Here is a 17,744-nt window from a genome sequence, read left to right as displayed (position 1 = left end):
TGGAGATGACACCCAACTCTACTACTCCTTTCCACCTAGTACCAAGGAAGCTGACTTGACTCTAAACCAGTGCCTGTCATCAATAATGAACTGGATGAGAATAAACAAATTGAAACTTAATCGAGACAAGACAAAGGTACAAGACAAGTCAGCTGGATGGAAGATCAGGGAATAGGGATCCAGCCTGTGCTGGATGGGATTACACTCCCCCTGAAGACACAAGCTCGCAGTTTGGGGGTCCTCCTGGACTCGGCACTGAACTTGGGAGGCCCAGGTATCTGTGGTGGTCAAGAGGCCTTTTCATAATTAAAACCTGTGTGCCAAATGTCTCCATTCTTTGAGAAGCCAGATCTGGCCACAGTGGTACATGCCTTAGTTACATGCTGTCTGTAACACATTCTAAGTGGAGCTGCCTCTGAAGAGTGCTCGGAAACCTCAGCTGGTCTAAAGAACTGCAGCGATGTGGCTAGAGGGTGCGGACAACCACCCTGTTGCAGCAGCTCCACTGGCTGCCAGTCTGTTTCCAGTCACAATTCAAAGCGCTGGTTATGATCTTTAAAGCCCTAGACAGTTCAGCTCCAGGCTCTTTGGCTAAGTGCATTCTCTTGTATGAACCTGCCCAGGCTCTGAGATCTTCAGGAGAGGCCCTTCGCTTGGTTCCACCTTCATCTTAAGCTTGGTTGGTGAAAATGAAAGAGCAGGCCTTCCTTCTCAGAGGCTACCCCTCGACAACTCCCTGTCCAGGGAAGCCAGAATGGCCCCCTCCTTGCTGTCCTTCCAGCACCAGGCTAAAACCTTTTTATTTAGACAGGCTTCTAAAGAATGTTTTTAAGATCAACTCAGGGCCTGCTGTGGTTTTTAACTTTGAATATGTTTCAATGTTTTTTAACTGGACATTTTAAATACTGTTTATATTTAATTCTGGTGTAATGTTTACATATTTGTATATTTTAAATCATATGCTAATGTTTTGATGTTAAGCTGTTTAGAGTCTCCTCTGAGAGAAATAAAGCAGGGTATAAATATGATGATGATGATGATGATGATGATAATAATGGTGGTGGTGGCACAAAAAAACACGGATGCTCACCAATGAGGATGTGGTAGAATACTCAAAGGTTTATACTGAATACATTCTTTTTTCTCCAATATAGAAAGTACATTGAACTTAAAATCTATATATTCTTAATATCATCCACTTGCCATAACCTCCTATACAAATTAAATATAAGAATAATATTGTGCCATCAACAAGCATGGACAGATATTTACATTGTAATCAGGATTTTCTAATAAGTTTTGAAGGCCAAAAGGAATTGATATAATTTGAACAGGACTTGAAGACTCATAAAGCTTTAAAGTTTGAATAGGCAGTTATTCTAGAAAGAGTCAAGATATTCATTGTAACCTACTTGAATGCAATGATGTTTGGATGTTTCAGCTTTCTCAAGTGCTTGATATCAGTTTCAGTCTGTTCTCTCACTTTCTTGATGGCCACCTCCTCTGCTCGAAATTTTCCTAAGAACACAGCTCCTTGTGCTCCACTACCCAGCCACTGCAGCTCAGAAATCTCTTCAAAAGGAACTTCCCATGTATCTAATAATAAACATAATGCATATAATTGGGAAATGACAGGCTGTATTTCTGTAACTGTTGTTCTTTAAGTGGTCATCTATGAACTCACAAAAATGGGTGTTCTGCACCTGAACAGTGCACTGTTCGGAATCTCCTAAAGCTATTATGTAAGTTTTTGAGCAGTAACCCAACCCACTCCAGGTGCTATGTAGGTGCAATTTCCACCTAAACACTAAGTTCCATAGATGCCATAGGAGCAGCATCCAAAGATCTAAGGAAGGGCAGGACAAGAGGTATGAAACCTATCCTTCTGTCCTTTGTGACTCACACAAAGAGAATAGCAAGTTACTAACCACATATGATGGTAAGTGTCATGCCACAGATGAAGAAAACATAGGACTCTCTGATGCTGTGTCAAACAGGAAAACAATACAACTTTTCCAAAGGTAGCATCAGTCCTTGACCATACATCTATTGTATAATGAGAAATAAAGGTCAAAAGACTGTGATCATACAGCTGATCAATCCTCCAAAGCACGATCCTCAGGAAGGCACAGCTCCTAGCAAAATGTCCACCAACATGGACTGCAGGGTCATTCTTCGTCAAGTGAATGGCGGAAATCACCCACTCTGAGAAGCTCTACTTCAATATCAGCAGTTGAAGCCTCTTAGAGAAGTAGCATACAAAAATGTCTGGAATTTATGGAGCCCCACTCTTCTTTCAACATAGCAGGTTTCTAACATCCAGGTAATGAAGTCCTTTCCAAGCCCATAGTCCAACTATGAAACACTGCAGGCAATACAATGTTCTGGTTGATGTGAAATGGTGATATCCCCCTTAGGTAAAAAGAAATATCCAGTCTTAGAATGACCTTGTCTCAATGAAAACCTAAAGAGGATTGGTCCACTTTGAGAATGCACGACTCCTCTGCTCTTCTGGAAGATGCTAAGGACCTAGGTGTCTGAGGTTATAGTAGCCCAAGCACAGTGGTGATGAGAATCTGTTGCTGAAACAAAGAGAGGCAGTGGGAGGAAGTGCAACTGGGGAGTCAAAGGCACCACTTAAGTCTGTCCCCAAAATCTTTTGCTGGAGGATTGAAGGTGGTATCTGATAGATATAAGGCCTTGCAGGAAGATGTATATGGGAATGACTCGGTACATTCTTGCTTCATTCAACAATCTCTAAGATCTCAGCCAAACATGTCTCTGTAAGGCAATAGTAGCTGTCAGAGCCTTAATCTGATGCACCACTAAAGAATGGGCCTTGGTTTGAAGAACCCCTGCCAGTTGCTTGCCCTTTTCTGAAAGTTTTTTTAGGAAGAGAGGTCATTATTATCCAGATGTGCTATTGGTAAACCACAATATATGTCTCATAGTTAGTAATACTTAAACACAGAGACAAAGTAGGATAGAACTTCTCAACTATTGTGTTGAGTTTACTCCTTTTCTTCTCAGAAGAAATCATGTACTTCTGTAATGATGTTGAATGAGCTCCTTCTACAACATTGGAATTGGGTGATGTAGAAACTGGTCTGCATTGGATTCTGAAACTTTGTACAACCCAGCAATTTTCTTCAAAGTGAATGGTATAGTTCATGATCTACAAGAAGTCTTAGCCAGGGAAGGAAGAAAGGGAATCAACACAGGTGTAGATACTTTACCTTGAATTCAGTTATATACCAGGTCCATCAGATCACTCTCTTATTGCTTGACTCTGCAAAGGAGCAAACATAAGGAGACACAGACTCGGGCTTCCACAAAACTCTTGGAAAGGAATAAATGGGAGCACATCCGAGGAGACAAAAGAAGTGTCAAATCCATACCATCAGACATGGAAGAGAGATTCAAGGAGGTAATGTGGTCTTTTTAATCTGAGAATGGGAATGAGGGAGTACTGGTGGGAAAGCCTTTTTGAACGATAACCCTCATGTTAGGTCACAGTTTTTGGTTGAGGAGAATGGGCCAGAATAAGTCATTTCTGCAGTGCCCGATCGGCCAGAAACAGTACACTAAGTTTTCCAAGAATGAGCAAGAGACCTTTCTCTGGTAAGAAAAAAAGGCATCAGGCATGAATGAAAGCCTGATTTCATCTGACAACTGTGTTGGTAGTTGGTTGGAATATGGCAACGATAAGGTAAGTCACAGTGCTGGCAAACCAGGTGAGAATCATGGGAAGAGATGGCATTCATGTTAAGGACACCCATAATAAACCTCAGAAGATGGAGAACACCAATACCCATAGTAGGGAGAGGATGGATGGGATTACCATCAAAAAGCTTATGTAAGTGCCATAGAAGATTCCAAACAGTGCATTATACAGATGCAAGTACTCCATTTGAGACAATAAAGAAGAAACGTAAGTATGCACCTGACACCTGCTTTTTGAAAAGTGTCAAAAGAAAAAAAACCACTCAGAACCTCTGTATTCTGCTGCCCTGTTGAACATGACCAACATGCAAAAGCCTTACTTCTAGAGAAAGTGTTATTTTTTTAATGACAAAAAACAAGAAGCACCTCCTTACATTTCTCTCATAAATATAAGAGAAGAATTACAGGATACCTCTCTCCCACAAAAAGAGGAGAATGTGAGAACAACAAACATGATAACTCACCAATCTAAATAGGTGATTTGGCAGTTTATACTGCCTATTCGGTATGGTGACTTGGAATTCAGAAGAGCGAGAGAAATGTAATTGCTTAATTCTACTTTTAGAGTTTAGAAGTGGAACTATGGGCACATAAGTAATTCTCAAATTAAGAATTGTAAACCACTCAAGCAAAGTGTCATGCACAATAATGACACTATATAAATGAATGAGAAGTAATATTCATAGTAGTAGTAATAACAATTTAGGTTGAGTGTCCTTTATTATGAGATCCAAATCTGAAACACTCCAAAATCTGCAACTGTCCAGTGTGGCTGGCTGAAATATACATCTTTGCTTTCTGGTACTTTAATGTACACAAATGTTGTTTCATGCACAGAATTATTAAAAATATAAAAACATAAAATGACCTTTAGACTATGTGTATAAGACGTCTATGAATCATAAATGAATTTATTTCTTTTTCTTTTTTTCATAACTATATTAAGAAGTTCATACTATTTGCTTGTTGACCCCCAAAGACTTGTTATGGTTTGAAGTTATTAGCCAGACCAGGAGTATTTTGGCAAGACCAGGGATATCGTCTTGCCAAACCAAGGAAAGTTTACAGACTCATTTACATGCGATGATGCCCACATCCAATAGCACACAAAGAATATCTCATTATGTATATGCAAAAAATAAATAAATCTAAAGATGCCGATTTGTAACTCAGCATAACTCTGGAGGCTAACAACTTCTCTCTGCTACTAAATCTTATCTTTGAGAACATTTCAAACCCCCGCCCCCCAAGGCATTATTGCATTTATTGACTTTACCTTGTTGCTGCAGCTTGTAGTCAGTGGAGTAGGCTTTTCCTATAATATTCCAAACTGGCTTCAAACAGCCAAAGAGTCCCTCAAGAAATCCACCATTTCCACTGCCTGATCTGTTGAACTGGATTTTGATGTCTTCTGTTCCACTGTTGGTCTCTCCAACTATGTTGTCCTTGTTGCTCTGATGGACAGGAGTTTCCAGTTCATCTTGTTCCGTTAACTGCAGCACACTGTTTTCAAACTGGTCCCTTGAATCCTCACTCACACTGGTCAATACTGTTGTGGCAACTGAGCTATTCATTGTCTCTGGTGCACTGTTGTGAAGTAAACCCTTTCCTTGTACATCCTCTATAATCTCAGGTGAAGGATGAAGAGCTGTGGGTTTATGTTCTCCATGCATCCCACTGAACTGAATGTCTTCACTGAGGGTCTTGGCAATAATGGTTGTAGAGGAAGACCAGGTCAGGGGCTCCTGAGAACTGGTCATTGTATTGTAGGTGTGCATGTGCATGGAGCAAACAGGCACAGGTATTGCTTTAAGAAAACAAAATGTTTACTCCTAGTGTAGGAAGTAGTGGCCTGATTGCCTGAAGAAGAAGTAGGGGGGAAAGCAAAGGATAGAGTATGAGAATGTTGGGCAATATAGATTGTGAATGCTTAATATTAACACAGAATTCATTAAGAGAACTTTTATAATCTTAAACTCAAAATATTTAAATGATTTTGAATGTAAACTCAGTTTCAAATATTTTTCATTATTACTTTGCTGTCTTTTTATAGTATTTATATAAATAGGCTATTTAAAGATGGCTGCTATGACAAAACATTTTGCTGGATAGCACTACTGGATAAACAGAACTGATCCTTTGTCATTAAAATGTAAGTATTACTGGTAACTTTTACTTCACATACATAAGATTATTGATGTTAAAGAATATGACTGGTTGCAAATCCCACTTTAGATACATTTAACATAGAATACATAAATTTCTTAACATAAGACTGATTAGAACTGGAAAAGACCTGGCAGCAAATGAAATCAGACCAGACAAAGCAAACTAGAAATTAACAATGGAGCATTCCTCTGATTAGATTTTACTATACGTGTAACAGGGAAAACCGAGGATAATTATAATTTTAGCATGAATTTGAAAACTGGTTATGTGTACAGTAGTAAAAGGATCTTGGATATGCCAGGGATAAAAAAAATGCCAGGGATAAAAAAATGCCAAAAAATGCCAAAATGCTCAGGCAGTAGAGAAAAATTCAAAGCTAAGTATATGTCTATCACAACATCTCAAATTATTTCCCAGACAGATTTACGTGGCCTGGGGAAATGAATACAATGTTTTGTAAACACAAAATATTATGTTTATGCATTTTGTCATGTATGTGTATGATATTTAGTACTGTTTCAATTCAAAGCATGTTCCTGCTCCACATTTTATGGCTCAAGAATTGCATAATATCATAGGAAATAAGGTTGCATAATGATGTGATGTGATAGTGGACACTGTTTTAACTATTATGCTGAGAAATAAAATATATCTAGACTCCCATATATTTTAAAATATACATGTATAGGGCAAGCATTCTCCATCATCTTGCCTTAACCTCTTAAAATCCAGTAGGAAATTCACTTTATGTTTTCTGAATAATGTCATAAATCAAATTAGTAGTTGCAATATCACAGTAAACAAGCAAATCCACAAAACGTAGGATAGGTGATCCATTTTCTCCTGGTGTTGTAACAGTAAGATGTAGATTTATTGAGGTCCAAGTAAAACCAGGCAACATATTTTAGCTTCCTCCCATTTATAAACACAGGGTATTCAAAAACTATCTTGACAATTTCAATTTATATAGAATTCAAGTTGTAAAGATATTTTTGGACACCTTATCTTAGTATAGTAATAGAATTTTGCCATTGTTTGTGCTATTATTCTTAGTATAGTAATAGTACATCAATGACAACATTCTATTTGCATTTATTTTCACAGTAGAGAATAACGAAGTATCAAAAATTCAGCATGAATGCCACTAACATTCTGTTCAAGAATCCCAGAATGCATTTATTATCTCTTGCACATTGAGGGTGGGGTGGTGGTGGTAATCAGATCTCTATAACTACTGTAAACAACTGTTTCCCCACTAGCATGATTACTTTACGTTTTAATATATTAATGATTAATAGATTAACTCATTAATGCTAATTCGTTTAAATTCTAGACTCATGATTATGCTAACAGTGTTCATATTATATTTTAAGAGATTGAAAAGATGAACCTGTTGTTAACAGGATTAATGTTAATGAGATTTGACTCAATCATTATGCCTCCTCACTAAATAGAATTGGAGAAAGAAATAAGTTAATTATTTGGTTTAACTGCTGACTCATGAATTGCTACTAAGACAAGCAGTGAGAGTATATGAGAGGCATACAAGTGAATCAAACATTGTTACTAGGTCCCCTTTCACACTGATGAATAAAAACCCCACATTATCTGCTTTGTACTGGAATATATGGCAGTGTGAACTCAGATAACCCAGTTCAAAGCAGTTCATAGAATCATAGCATCATAGAGTTGGAAGAGACCTTGTGGGCCATCCAGTTGACCCCCCTGCCAAGAAGCAGGAAAATTGCATTCAAAGCACCTCTGACAGATGGCCATCTAGCCTCTGTTTAAAAGCCTCCAAAGAAGGAGCCTCCAGCACACTCCAGGGCAGAGAGTTTCACTGCTGAACAGCTCTCACAGTCAGGAAGTTCTTTCTAATGTTCAGATGGAATCCCCTTTCTCAAGGTAATAATCATTAACAAAAAAACTTAAAAACAGATTCAGCAAACAGTTAAACAAAAATACATCAAGGGGTTTATCCATTTATTAAAACTCCATCTCACTCTAAATTTGAAGATTTCAAAGCAGGATACACTCAACAAAATAGTAAAATTATTTAAACCAATTAGTCGAGGTGTTAAAGCTAAGAAGACCTGCTCCCATACTTCCACATGGTATGCTGCCTCAATAATGAGATACTGTGAAAGGGTGCCATCGACAGATGTCAAGGGATCACCAAGTATCAAGGTCTCTCACTGTCTGGAGCTCTGAAATTAATTACTAATGTCAGTAGCTCAAATCAGAAGCATACTGACAGCTACTGCAATTCCTTTAAAACTAGAGTGTATCTATGATATTTCAAATATTTGTCTGTTATCTGCATTTTGGACTAGCTGAAAGTTCTGTCATTTTCATGAGCAATCCCATGTAGCACACTACATGGAAAGAAACCAGTGCATGAACTAACTTGCAACCACCATATCCCCAGGAAAGATGATAATTAGAAGGCCAAAGAGCATCCTTCAGTTACCAAAAAAAACCAGGAATACTCCCAATACTCTCTTTTTCAGGTAAGAATGTCACTATGATGTCATGGACTTTTTGAAGATAATGTCTTTGGCATTAAAATAATTTGGTTTACTATATACTGAATAATAGAAGTAAGCAGGTAAGGAGCTGGTTGGAGGGGGCAAATGAAATATTGAGAGTAGATGATGATTAGTGGAATGCCTGGAGGGATTTGGGTACGGCTGGTGGAATAAAGACAGTTGGTTTCAGAGTTAAGTTAGGAGAGGATAGAATGAAGTGGTGTGAATGAGTCAAGACTAGGTTAAGAAGGTCAGTCAGTCAAATGTAGGCATTATTAAGTGGGATTAAGCCTTACTTTGCTAAGAGAAGGGTGTGAGTGAGTACTTACTCACTTGCTGGGCCTTATTTCACTTAGTAGGTTGGATGTTAGGGCTGACCCTCATCCAACCTACTAGTACCTGTACAATTTCACTTGGCTGACAGCAAGGAGAAACAGAACTAAGTTTTATCAGCATACTCTCATCTATGGCTGTAATAAGAACAAAAACTTTATATATTTTTATTGTTCTCTTTTGTTAATAAGATCACAAATGCAAGGATGTATTTAGTAGCAACTGATTTATTTATTTATTTATTTTTAAAATGCTGTACAGTTGCATTAAGGTCTCTGTTTCATACTTACTGCATTTCAATCCTCTCTGACCCCACTGAGTACCATGATGCAATTTGTATGAGACAGCTTATGAAAACTCTTCATGTTACTATTTATGATTATGTAAGAAGAAGAATGTGAATTGGTATTTCATTTTACTTCTTTTTCTGAAGGCCTTTTCATACCAGCTTTTAAAATATCAGTCTATAGTCATAAGGTTGCCTAGAGCTAAGTCCATCTAGTCTAAGACAGTCATGCATTAGATCTACTGAAACAGACAGAATTTTAATCATGCCTAATATATCTTACTGACATTAATGAAACTAATAAAATGTCACTCTATGTAGTTTGAAGGTCAAAGCTAGAACCTTTATATAATTCTGCCCACAAAGTTGGAAAGTGGTTTATCCAATAGCAAGTAATATGAGAAAAGGGGAAAGCCTGGTCTCTGCAGAGCACAAGACAGAGAACAAATGTAAAAATTAAAAAATCTGAGAATATTAATTAGTTGTCAATCTTAGCATTTTGGAGAAAATGAATATATAAACTACAAAGAAAAAACTAATTGCACTATCTTTATTATAATTTAAGAAGTTAAATACATATCCAAAATATCTGTCATAAATACAGAAATATTTTTAAATTATCTAAATAGACATCAGTTAATTTTCTAACAATAAACATTTCACATGCACTTTTCACTACTCTGAACTGAGAGAGATATAAATGACAGGAATTAGAAAAAAAAGGAAAGGAAAGGAAAAGGCAGATTTCAATGGGGAAAATATCTCAATAGATAATAAGGATAGGCTGTGTTTTTCTGAACACTGCAATCGAAATCCAGTTTTATTCTCTTACCTTTGATTCTATACACTGTAAAAATACAGCCACTGAAATATTTCCAGTTTCAGCAATAAATGCAGAAAACTGCTACACAATAACTTGGCAGAGATTATTAATGAAGATTAACTCAAATTCTTACTTCTAAAGCAGAACTTGCCATTGCTGTCACCACTCAAGTTACTTGTATTTTTTGTTAAATTACAAAAGGAGTAAGATTCATGGCCTTTCTTCCTAATGGATTATTTATAAGAAACCCCCATTGATTTCAACAGCAAGTAGCAAATTCATACTCCAGGAGAGAGAGAAATAACATATTGACCAGCAATAAATAAAAAAACCTATAATTATTACTCAATATAAAGAACACAACTTAACTACATATTTTTAAGAAACTACATTGCTGTAAACATTTGTTGTTCATTCGTTCAGTCGTCTCCGACTCTTCGTGACCTCATGGACCAGCCTACGCCAGAGCTCCCTGTCGGCCGTTACCACCCCCAGCTCCCTCAAGGTCAGTCCAGTCACTTCAAGGATGCCATCCATCCATCTTGCCCTTGGTCGGCCCCTCTTCCTTTTGCCTTCCACTTTCCCCAGCATAATTGTCTTCTCTAGGCTTTCCTGTCTCCTCATGATGTGGCCAAAGTACTGTACTGTAAACATAGCTATTACTAATAGAAAGTATATGTAGCTGAACAATTAGTTAAAATCAGTTCATTCACAGAGTTAAAAACAGCTACTTTGAGCAATAAAAACATCTAGATAACATTTAAATTGATTAGTATTATTCCATCATCTGCTCAAACCACACTGACATAAATATTTGAGATGTATTAACATGGCACCAAAGCTCCATCAGCAGACAAAAAGATTACATTTTCAGAAGGAGGTGGGGGGAAGCCAAATATTCTGAAATATCAGATGAAATTATTTTCCTTAATATTCACAAGCCTTGTATTTTCAGATAGCTACTGAAATTCATTTCCTCCTTTTGCAAAGAGATTCAAGGAACATGGCATACATACAGATAAGTAAATGACACAAATCTATGTTTATTCCACAAACAAGTAAACAGATGAACAGCTGCCAGACACAGAAATATTGTTGGCTTTAATATGGTGTCCACTCACACTCCATCCATCTGTTCCTTCAAAATCAATGGCAAGAAGGTAACACCGGTTATTCTGCAAACACGGCCCTTAAAGGAAGGTTTTTGCTAATATACTTACATTGATTGGTAATTTCTATAATCCTTCTCCATTTTTTTCATTAAGAGATGGTTGGCGACGCATATACACATACACATATATACGGTGTAAAATACAGCAAGGAAATCCCACCCATATAATCCTGCAATCCTGCTGCAAAGGAGAACACAGAGGCTACTGACGTCACAGATTCATGAATGGATGTATACGGGGCTGTTTTAGGCTTCAGAACAGGCTGCTCTGGTGTATTCTGGGGGTGGGGGAAGAAGAGACAAACGAGACAGCCAATCACAAAACGGCACTTGCAGCTTGTCTTTCTTAAGAGAAATCTCATCACAGAAGGAGACGCCACCAATCAAACGCCTGCGACATGGTCTCAAAGGGTTATGATGCAGACCCTGCCAGTTGGGAGGGGTGTGGGGCAAGTGGGAAGATAATGAAAACAATGCTAAGGACGCACAGTGCCTATTTGAATGACATGTAGAAAAGAATCACTGCTGTCACACAGCAATGGAGACAAAAAAACCAAAACTTCTCTACCGTCATCAAATGCAATGAGTCTATAAAAAAATATGCTTCCTGAATAGGTCCTCTATCTCAAGTACACACCGTCTCCTACAGGAAAATACACAACGGCATATTTTTAAATTTTAACATAATTCATTCATTTTCTAAATTTGTATATACAATTCATAATGATGCTACTGGATAAATGATTAAAAGTCAAAACCATTTACTAGAAAGGATAGGAATGCTTAGCAAGATAGAAGACAGTAGGAAACAAGGAAGATCGCATTCCAAATGAATAAAAAAGCAATAGCCCTGATACTGAAAGACCTAAACAGGGCGACTTGGAGGCCTCTCATTCACTGAGGTACCATAAATCATTATTTCTTTATTTTTTTTGCTTAATTAATTGTATATTAACCACAAAAGAAATGCTATATACATAAAAAGAGGTGGAACAATATAGTGAAAGAAAAGTAGGAAATAAAGATGTATAAGTCTTAACAAAAACTACCATAAATCATAATTAACATGTCGGTAACAAAAACAAAATACTCACTGCAAAGCTTCCCATAATTTATTAACACTTCGAAAAGTTGATCACTGTATTAATTTTTGAAAATGACATAACTAAAACTGAGGGTGCATCTTGACAGGGCAGTTACCCAGTGATTTCTACACTGTCAGCCCTCGAGCCGGTTCAGGAGCTGAATGGGTAAGCAGTGACGAAACCAGTTACTGCCAGACCAACTCTATGCATCATGTAACAACCATGGAACTATTCTGGCTCCTCACCATATCACACGGTTGTCAAGACATACTCTCAGTCTACTATTATAAATAAAACTGCTGCATAATGCCAATTACATACTAGTAAGTATTACGGTATTGCCACTTCTCACAATCACTAAATCAACATGGAAAAGCCATATATTTCTAATTTCTCAACAGTATAACTAACCACAAGTGCCTTGGCCATCTCTAATCTAAAGGAGTCCCATGGCTAGTACAATTCATCATCATCACCACTGTGTTATTCGGAATTCAAATCACAAGTAGACTTCGGCCTTCCCTACCTTCAAACACAACTTATCTTCCTACAGCAAATACAAATGCCTTGTAACACCACGTCTCTAAAGAAGTGAATACCCTAGCAAAACTCATTATTTGTCTTTAAAGTACTTTAAACCACAATATATTAAACCAAAAAATATTTATTACAACAAACTTTATATAGAAACAAAAAACAAGATACTACATATGAAGAAAATAAAAACCCTTCCTTGCCACTGGCAAACCATTTGCTGTTTCTTTAGAACCTGTATCTGTTATTCACTCCTTGAAAATAATGTAATTGTCCCAAAGATGCCATAGTCTCATTTATGGTTGGCATCTCAGTCAGTATTCATAAGATTGAGAAGGTTATAAGATGAGATGTCATAAATCTCAAGGAAACAGATTATGACAGAGCTTTAAAATGTCAGCTTTTCTTTACTACAATTCTATGAAACTTCCATATGACGCAACCAGAATTTGGGAGCTACAGTCTTTAAAAAAGGAATTTTCCAAAACTCTGTGGTAGCAGACAGCGAGATTATTAGTGAAGAAGGACTGGAAAACAATATCAATTCATGTTCCTTAGATTATCATCTGATTCTAGCAAAATGTGGAACACTGTACAGACTAGAGACTGGCATGGACCATTAATAAACAGGAGGACCATTGTAACAAGGAAAGTAAGTTACAATGGAAGACAAGTTGTCCCTAACCCGATTTTCATACATGTAAGTGCTGATGTCAATTGTCCAATATCACTGCTATAATATAATTCAAAATAATTGTTGTTGATATAAGATAAAATGGTTGACATAGAAGAAAAAGGTGCCTAGGATAATTTTTCCTATCTTATTAAGGAATGATTAATTATACAGAAATAGCCTAGAACTAGAAAAGGGGAGATGAAGAATAGGGATTTTATTTTACCAATTAAAAAGAAGCCAAGCAAAAAGTAGTTTTTGGGAGACAGAAGAAGCAATGGACTGGAAAATTGTTCTAGTCCATAATTTAGTAGAGAGTTATTCTGAGAGTGGAGACCGTAAAATAAAATCTCTTTTAAAGTGTTCTAATGTATGCAATGAACAATAATTTCTGCATATTAATATTATTTCCATTCTAAATCTAGGGTTTATTCTGATACCTGATCATTGTTCCAGGTAGAGCAGTATCCCATGTCCTCTTGAGCACAGGCTTGCTCTTCAAATTCGATAAACTAAACTGACATTCAGTGCAGGTTCAAAAGTGCAAAACTAAGACATTTCAACACTGGGTTCCTCTATCTGAAAAACAGCCAAAGATCAGATTTGATAATTTAAAAAAATTAAAGCCCAGATAACATTTTTATCACATATTTAATTATAATAATTTTATCTCATCATCATTGCACTTCTTTTTGAATTTCATGTCATTCATTTAATAAACTCAAAAACTTTTTTAGAAAGCAATAAAACAAATATTAAGGAAAAACCTTAGTAATGCCTATCATAATTACAAATGTTTCTATTGACATTATTTTAGAATTATTAAAATAGTTTTAAAAAGAATGAATAAAAAGATACAAAATGAAACAAGAACCATTCATTTTTTCATAATTTTACATATAAACATAAGTGGACAAACTGCACCAGTAACCTTTTTATTCTGTAAATTAAAAACAGTATCCATCATTGTATAAATCTGTTCTCCTGTTGGTAACTGTTGTTCTCTTCTCTGTTATCTTAATCCATTCAACCACATGCTATTCATTCTGCAATCAATTACTGAATAAGTTACAAATACAGATTATTGCAGTACTCAGAACTATACAGTAACTTTTAAAATCTGTTCGTTCAGATTTCAAAAATCCCAAAAGGACTATATTAGAGGGTGGGTGAATGCTCCATATTTTCTTGAACCATATCCAACCCAACACAAACATTTCTGTGTGGGGTTTTTGTTTGTTTGTTTTTGCAAAATCAAAGGATATGCAAGTAATTTGTCTTTGAATGACCACATTTCCAAAAGAGGGTATTTTTTCTTGGATAGTTTACATGGGTAAGATACCACTGATATACAATTTGAAAGATGTTTTCTTGTAGATTTGAACAGATTGAATAGATCTGTGCTATGTCTTTGTGTGATATGTGTGTTGCACCCTAGATCAAGAACAGGGCCCTCTAATCATTAATCACACCACACCTTGAATGAAGGAAGAGTCCTTTTTTATTGAAGAATAACTGGAGCCAATAAAAGACATGATTATAAAATAGGTAGAAGTCCAAAAGCAAAAAACCAAATAAAGCAGCAATATAAGCAGTGTCCAAACATAGGACTAGTAACAATGTCCAAAGAGCTTGCAGAAATTATCCAAATGCAGTGAATAACCAAAAGCCTTAAATAGAAAACTATGAACAGACTATACACTGCTAATCCACTTGAAAAGCTAGATATATCCTTAGAGACGAGGCCACTTGAAACAGGAATTTCCAGGAGACTTGAGCTTGATTCCAAACGATGCCTGATCTGAAGAAGATTCTCTAAGGGCCCAATTTATGTCCCGAAAATTGGTTTCTACTCTCCCCCCCCCCCCAGTTTTTGGCCTTAACTGCTGAATTCTTTCTGACCTGTGTAAACATTGGGCCTCTTGACGGTTCTGGCTGATTTCCAGCCGGTAACTGGTCTCCTCACTATCTCCTCATTAACTCCACCAGGTGTCATGCTATCTTGCAAATTCGAGCCTGGAGAAGGGAGTAAACTATCTTCCCTTGCTTTGACAGAAACTTTCTCATGAGAACTTAGCCTTTCCCCTGACCCCTCTTGATCAGTGTCTGCAGTAACATTATTGTCAAAGTGTCTCCATTTTGTACCTCATCCTCATTGATCACATCGGCTCACTATCCAAAATAAAACCCAGAAACATTAGGAGGGGGAAACACAATCACAGATTCAGGCTCAAACACCGGCTGAGTCCCAACAATGTGGTATGTTTAATAATGTTTAATGTCTTATCAGGGGAGAGTCAATGTTGATGTTTTATACTGTTTTTTATCAATGGCATTGTTGTTCTGAGTCCTCTTCTGGGTTGAGATGGGCAGTATACAAATACCGCAAATAAATAAAATAAATAGATTGCATTGTATTAAAAATCAATACCCAGTCTGACTGAGTAGCATAATATGAGACATGTAGCTGAGGAGATGGTGACCTGGATAAAGGGTGGTCTGAATATGGGATTGAACCTTTACCTCAACAGCTGAAACTGGCAACAAAAGTCTAAGAATGGCAGAGTTGAACACAAGACACTTAAGGCCATCATCCCTAGACTTCTCAGAATGATCTCCAGACTGTTGGAGAGACCTTTTTACTAATTGATAAAACTGATGAACTAGTGGCAGTTTAATCCAAAGAAGATTAAGGTGTGAACGATCCATATCTTGTTATTAGTGGGCTTGTCTGAAGTAGATAGAAATTGCTTATAAAGAAAAGCCTTAAATCTAGATAAGTGGTTCCCAATCTTTTTTGGCCAGGGACCACTTTAACCAGGATCACTCATCAACATTAGCACCAAAAAGGTTACAAAACAATTTTTGGTCAACTTTAGATTCCGTTTGAGATGCTGATTCAGAAAATTGCATTGGATAGACCCTATCAGCTCTTGTTACAGAACTTATGTCATGGTCAGCAACAGGGAAGGAGTGGAAGGTGGCTGAAAGGAGTGGAAATAAGATAAAACAAACAAACAAACAAAGAGGAAGGAGGCTCGCAGACCAGATTTTCATCCTGGTGGCCCACAGGTTAAAAATCACTGGTCTAGATGAACGTTTTCACATATTTGTGGAGTAAATGCCTTACAGTCAATGATCTTTGCTGTGGTACAGCAGACAGCATTAACTTGGCATTCCATTCAGAAATTTTGCACCTGGTAAACAATGCTTACAAATAGGAAATTCACACTGATACCTTTGATACATGGGGATCCGCTCCACATTTGTCTCTTTTATTACAATAAAACAATAATTTCTTCCATCTTAGTTTAGTGAGTTATAGCTATTCTTTTGTCCTCATGACTACATTTGGCAAAATTATACAAGAGCTTTAAGATAAATTTTAAGGTGTGAAATATTGACTGAGGAAAGGCAAAACTTCAGCATTTTCTTTCCACCATCTATTGACACATGACCAGCAAAGCTAATTTTGTGATAAAACTAGGTTTGCATCCTATTTCCTGCACTTTTAAAAGGCTTATGTCTCCTCCTTGGATCTGAGTAGCTCTCTTTTTAGATGAATCCACTGCAGCATGAGACTCTAGGACTGGTTCCCAGATGTTTTGGCCTTCAACTCCCAGAAGTCCTAACAGCTGGTAAACTGGCTGGGCTTTCTGGGAGGTGTAGGTCAAAACACCTGGGGACTCATGAGTTGAGAACCACTACTCTAGGATTACCTGAAATTACCCACTAGTTTTCTCAAACAACCAGCATCCAAAATATTGGACAGAAAATTCTGTTAGCTTTTTAACTCTCTCCTAAACTACTTTTAGTTCATTTATTCTGCCTTTCTTTTCACTGATCCATCAGGCCTACAGCACCACTCAGCCCATCTTCAGAAATGGTCATCTTTATCCCCTTTAAATATATTTTTCAGGGAGGCTTTTCTCTGTGTGGTACCAGCTCCTAAATGTCCTTCACCTTTTCTTCTGTGTCAGGAAAGAGATTTATCAGCTTCCCTCACTATTTGTCAACTCTCTACTTTCACTCTTTCCTCCGTTAGCACCTGTGAACCTCAAAACGTTGCCTCAAACCCTGCCACCTCTTGCAATCTTAATCCAAGCCACTGCAGTATCATAAAACCATAGAGTTGGAAAGGCCATTCAACTTCCTGCCATGCAGAAAAATACAATCAAAGCACTCCTTACAGATGGCTCTGTTTAAAGAAGCAAGAGGGATTGCACAAGTTTTCATAAAAACCCATGCCGACATCTATGCTATCATGAACTCAAGCAGCTTGGCCCAAAATACCCAAATGGTCCAAGAAAGAGATATTAACAGCCTGAATCCTGTGAGTTCTCTTTGCCATGTGAGTTTGCTTCTTTTGAGTAAATACTACCCAGAAATAACTGTGTTACACCTACTAGCTATTTGTGT

General features: G+C 37.1%; 1 protein-coding gene across 7 annotated transcripts in view; it reads right to left on the bottom strand.

Annotated features, from left to right (window-relative positions):
• Positions 1–17,744, bottom strand: part of MAP3K13 (mitogen-activated protein kinase kinase kinase 13) — a 55,412-nt gene that overhangs the window by 23,162 nt on the left and 14,506 nt on the right. For 3 of the 7 annotated variants that reach the window (XM_060768039.2, XM_060768044.2, XM_060768045.2), the window contains 2 exons: positions 5,000–5,583; positions 1,413–1,596 (listed from right to left, as the gene is read on the bottom strand). In XM_060768039.2, the coding sequence (XP_060624022.2) occupies positions 1,413–1,596; positions 5,000–5,507 (692 nt within the window). In that variant the 5' untranslated portion in view covers positions 5,508–5,583. Of the gene's footprint in view, positions 1–1,412; positions 1,597–4,999; positions 5,584–11,082; positions 11,312–13,765; positions 13,905–17,744 lie in introns of all 7 variants that reach the window. The other 4 variants (XM_060768038.2, XM_060768043.2, XM_060768042.2 and 1 more) reach the window with 3 other exon arrangements.

This window comes from Anolis sagrei, chromosome 3, assembly GCF_037176765.1.
Source record: "Anolis sagrei isolate rAnoSag1 chromosome 3, rAnoSag1.mat, whole genome shotgun sequence".
NCBI lineage: Eukaryota > Metazoa > Chordata > Lepidosauria > Squamata > Dactyloidae > Anolis > Anolis sagrei.
Note: the sequence above shows the minus strand (reverse complement) of the source record. Positions and strands in the feature narration are given on the sequence as shown.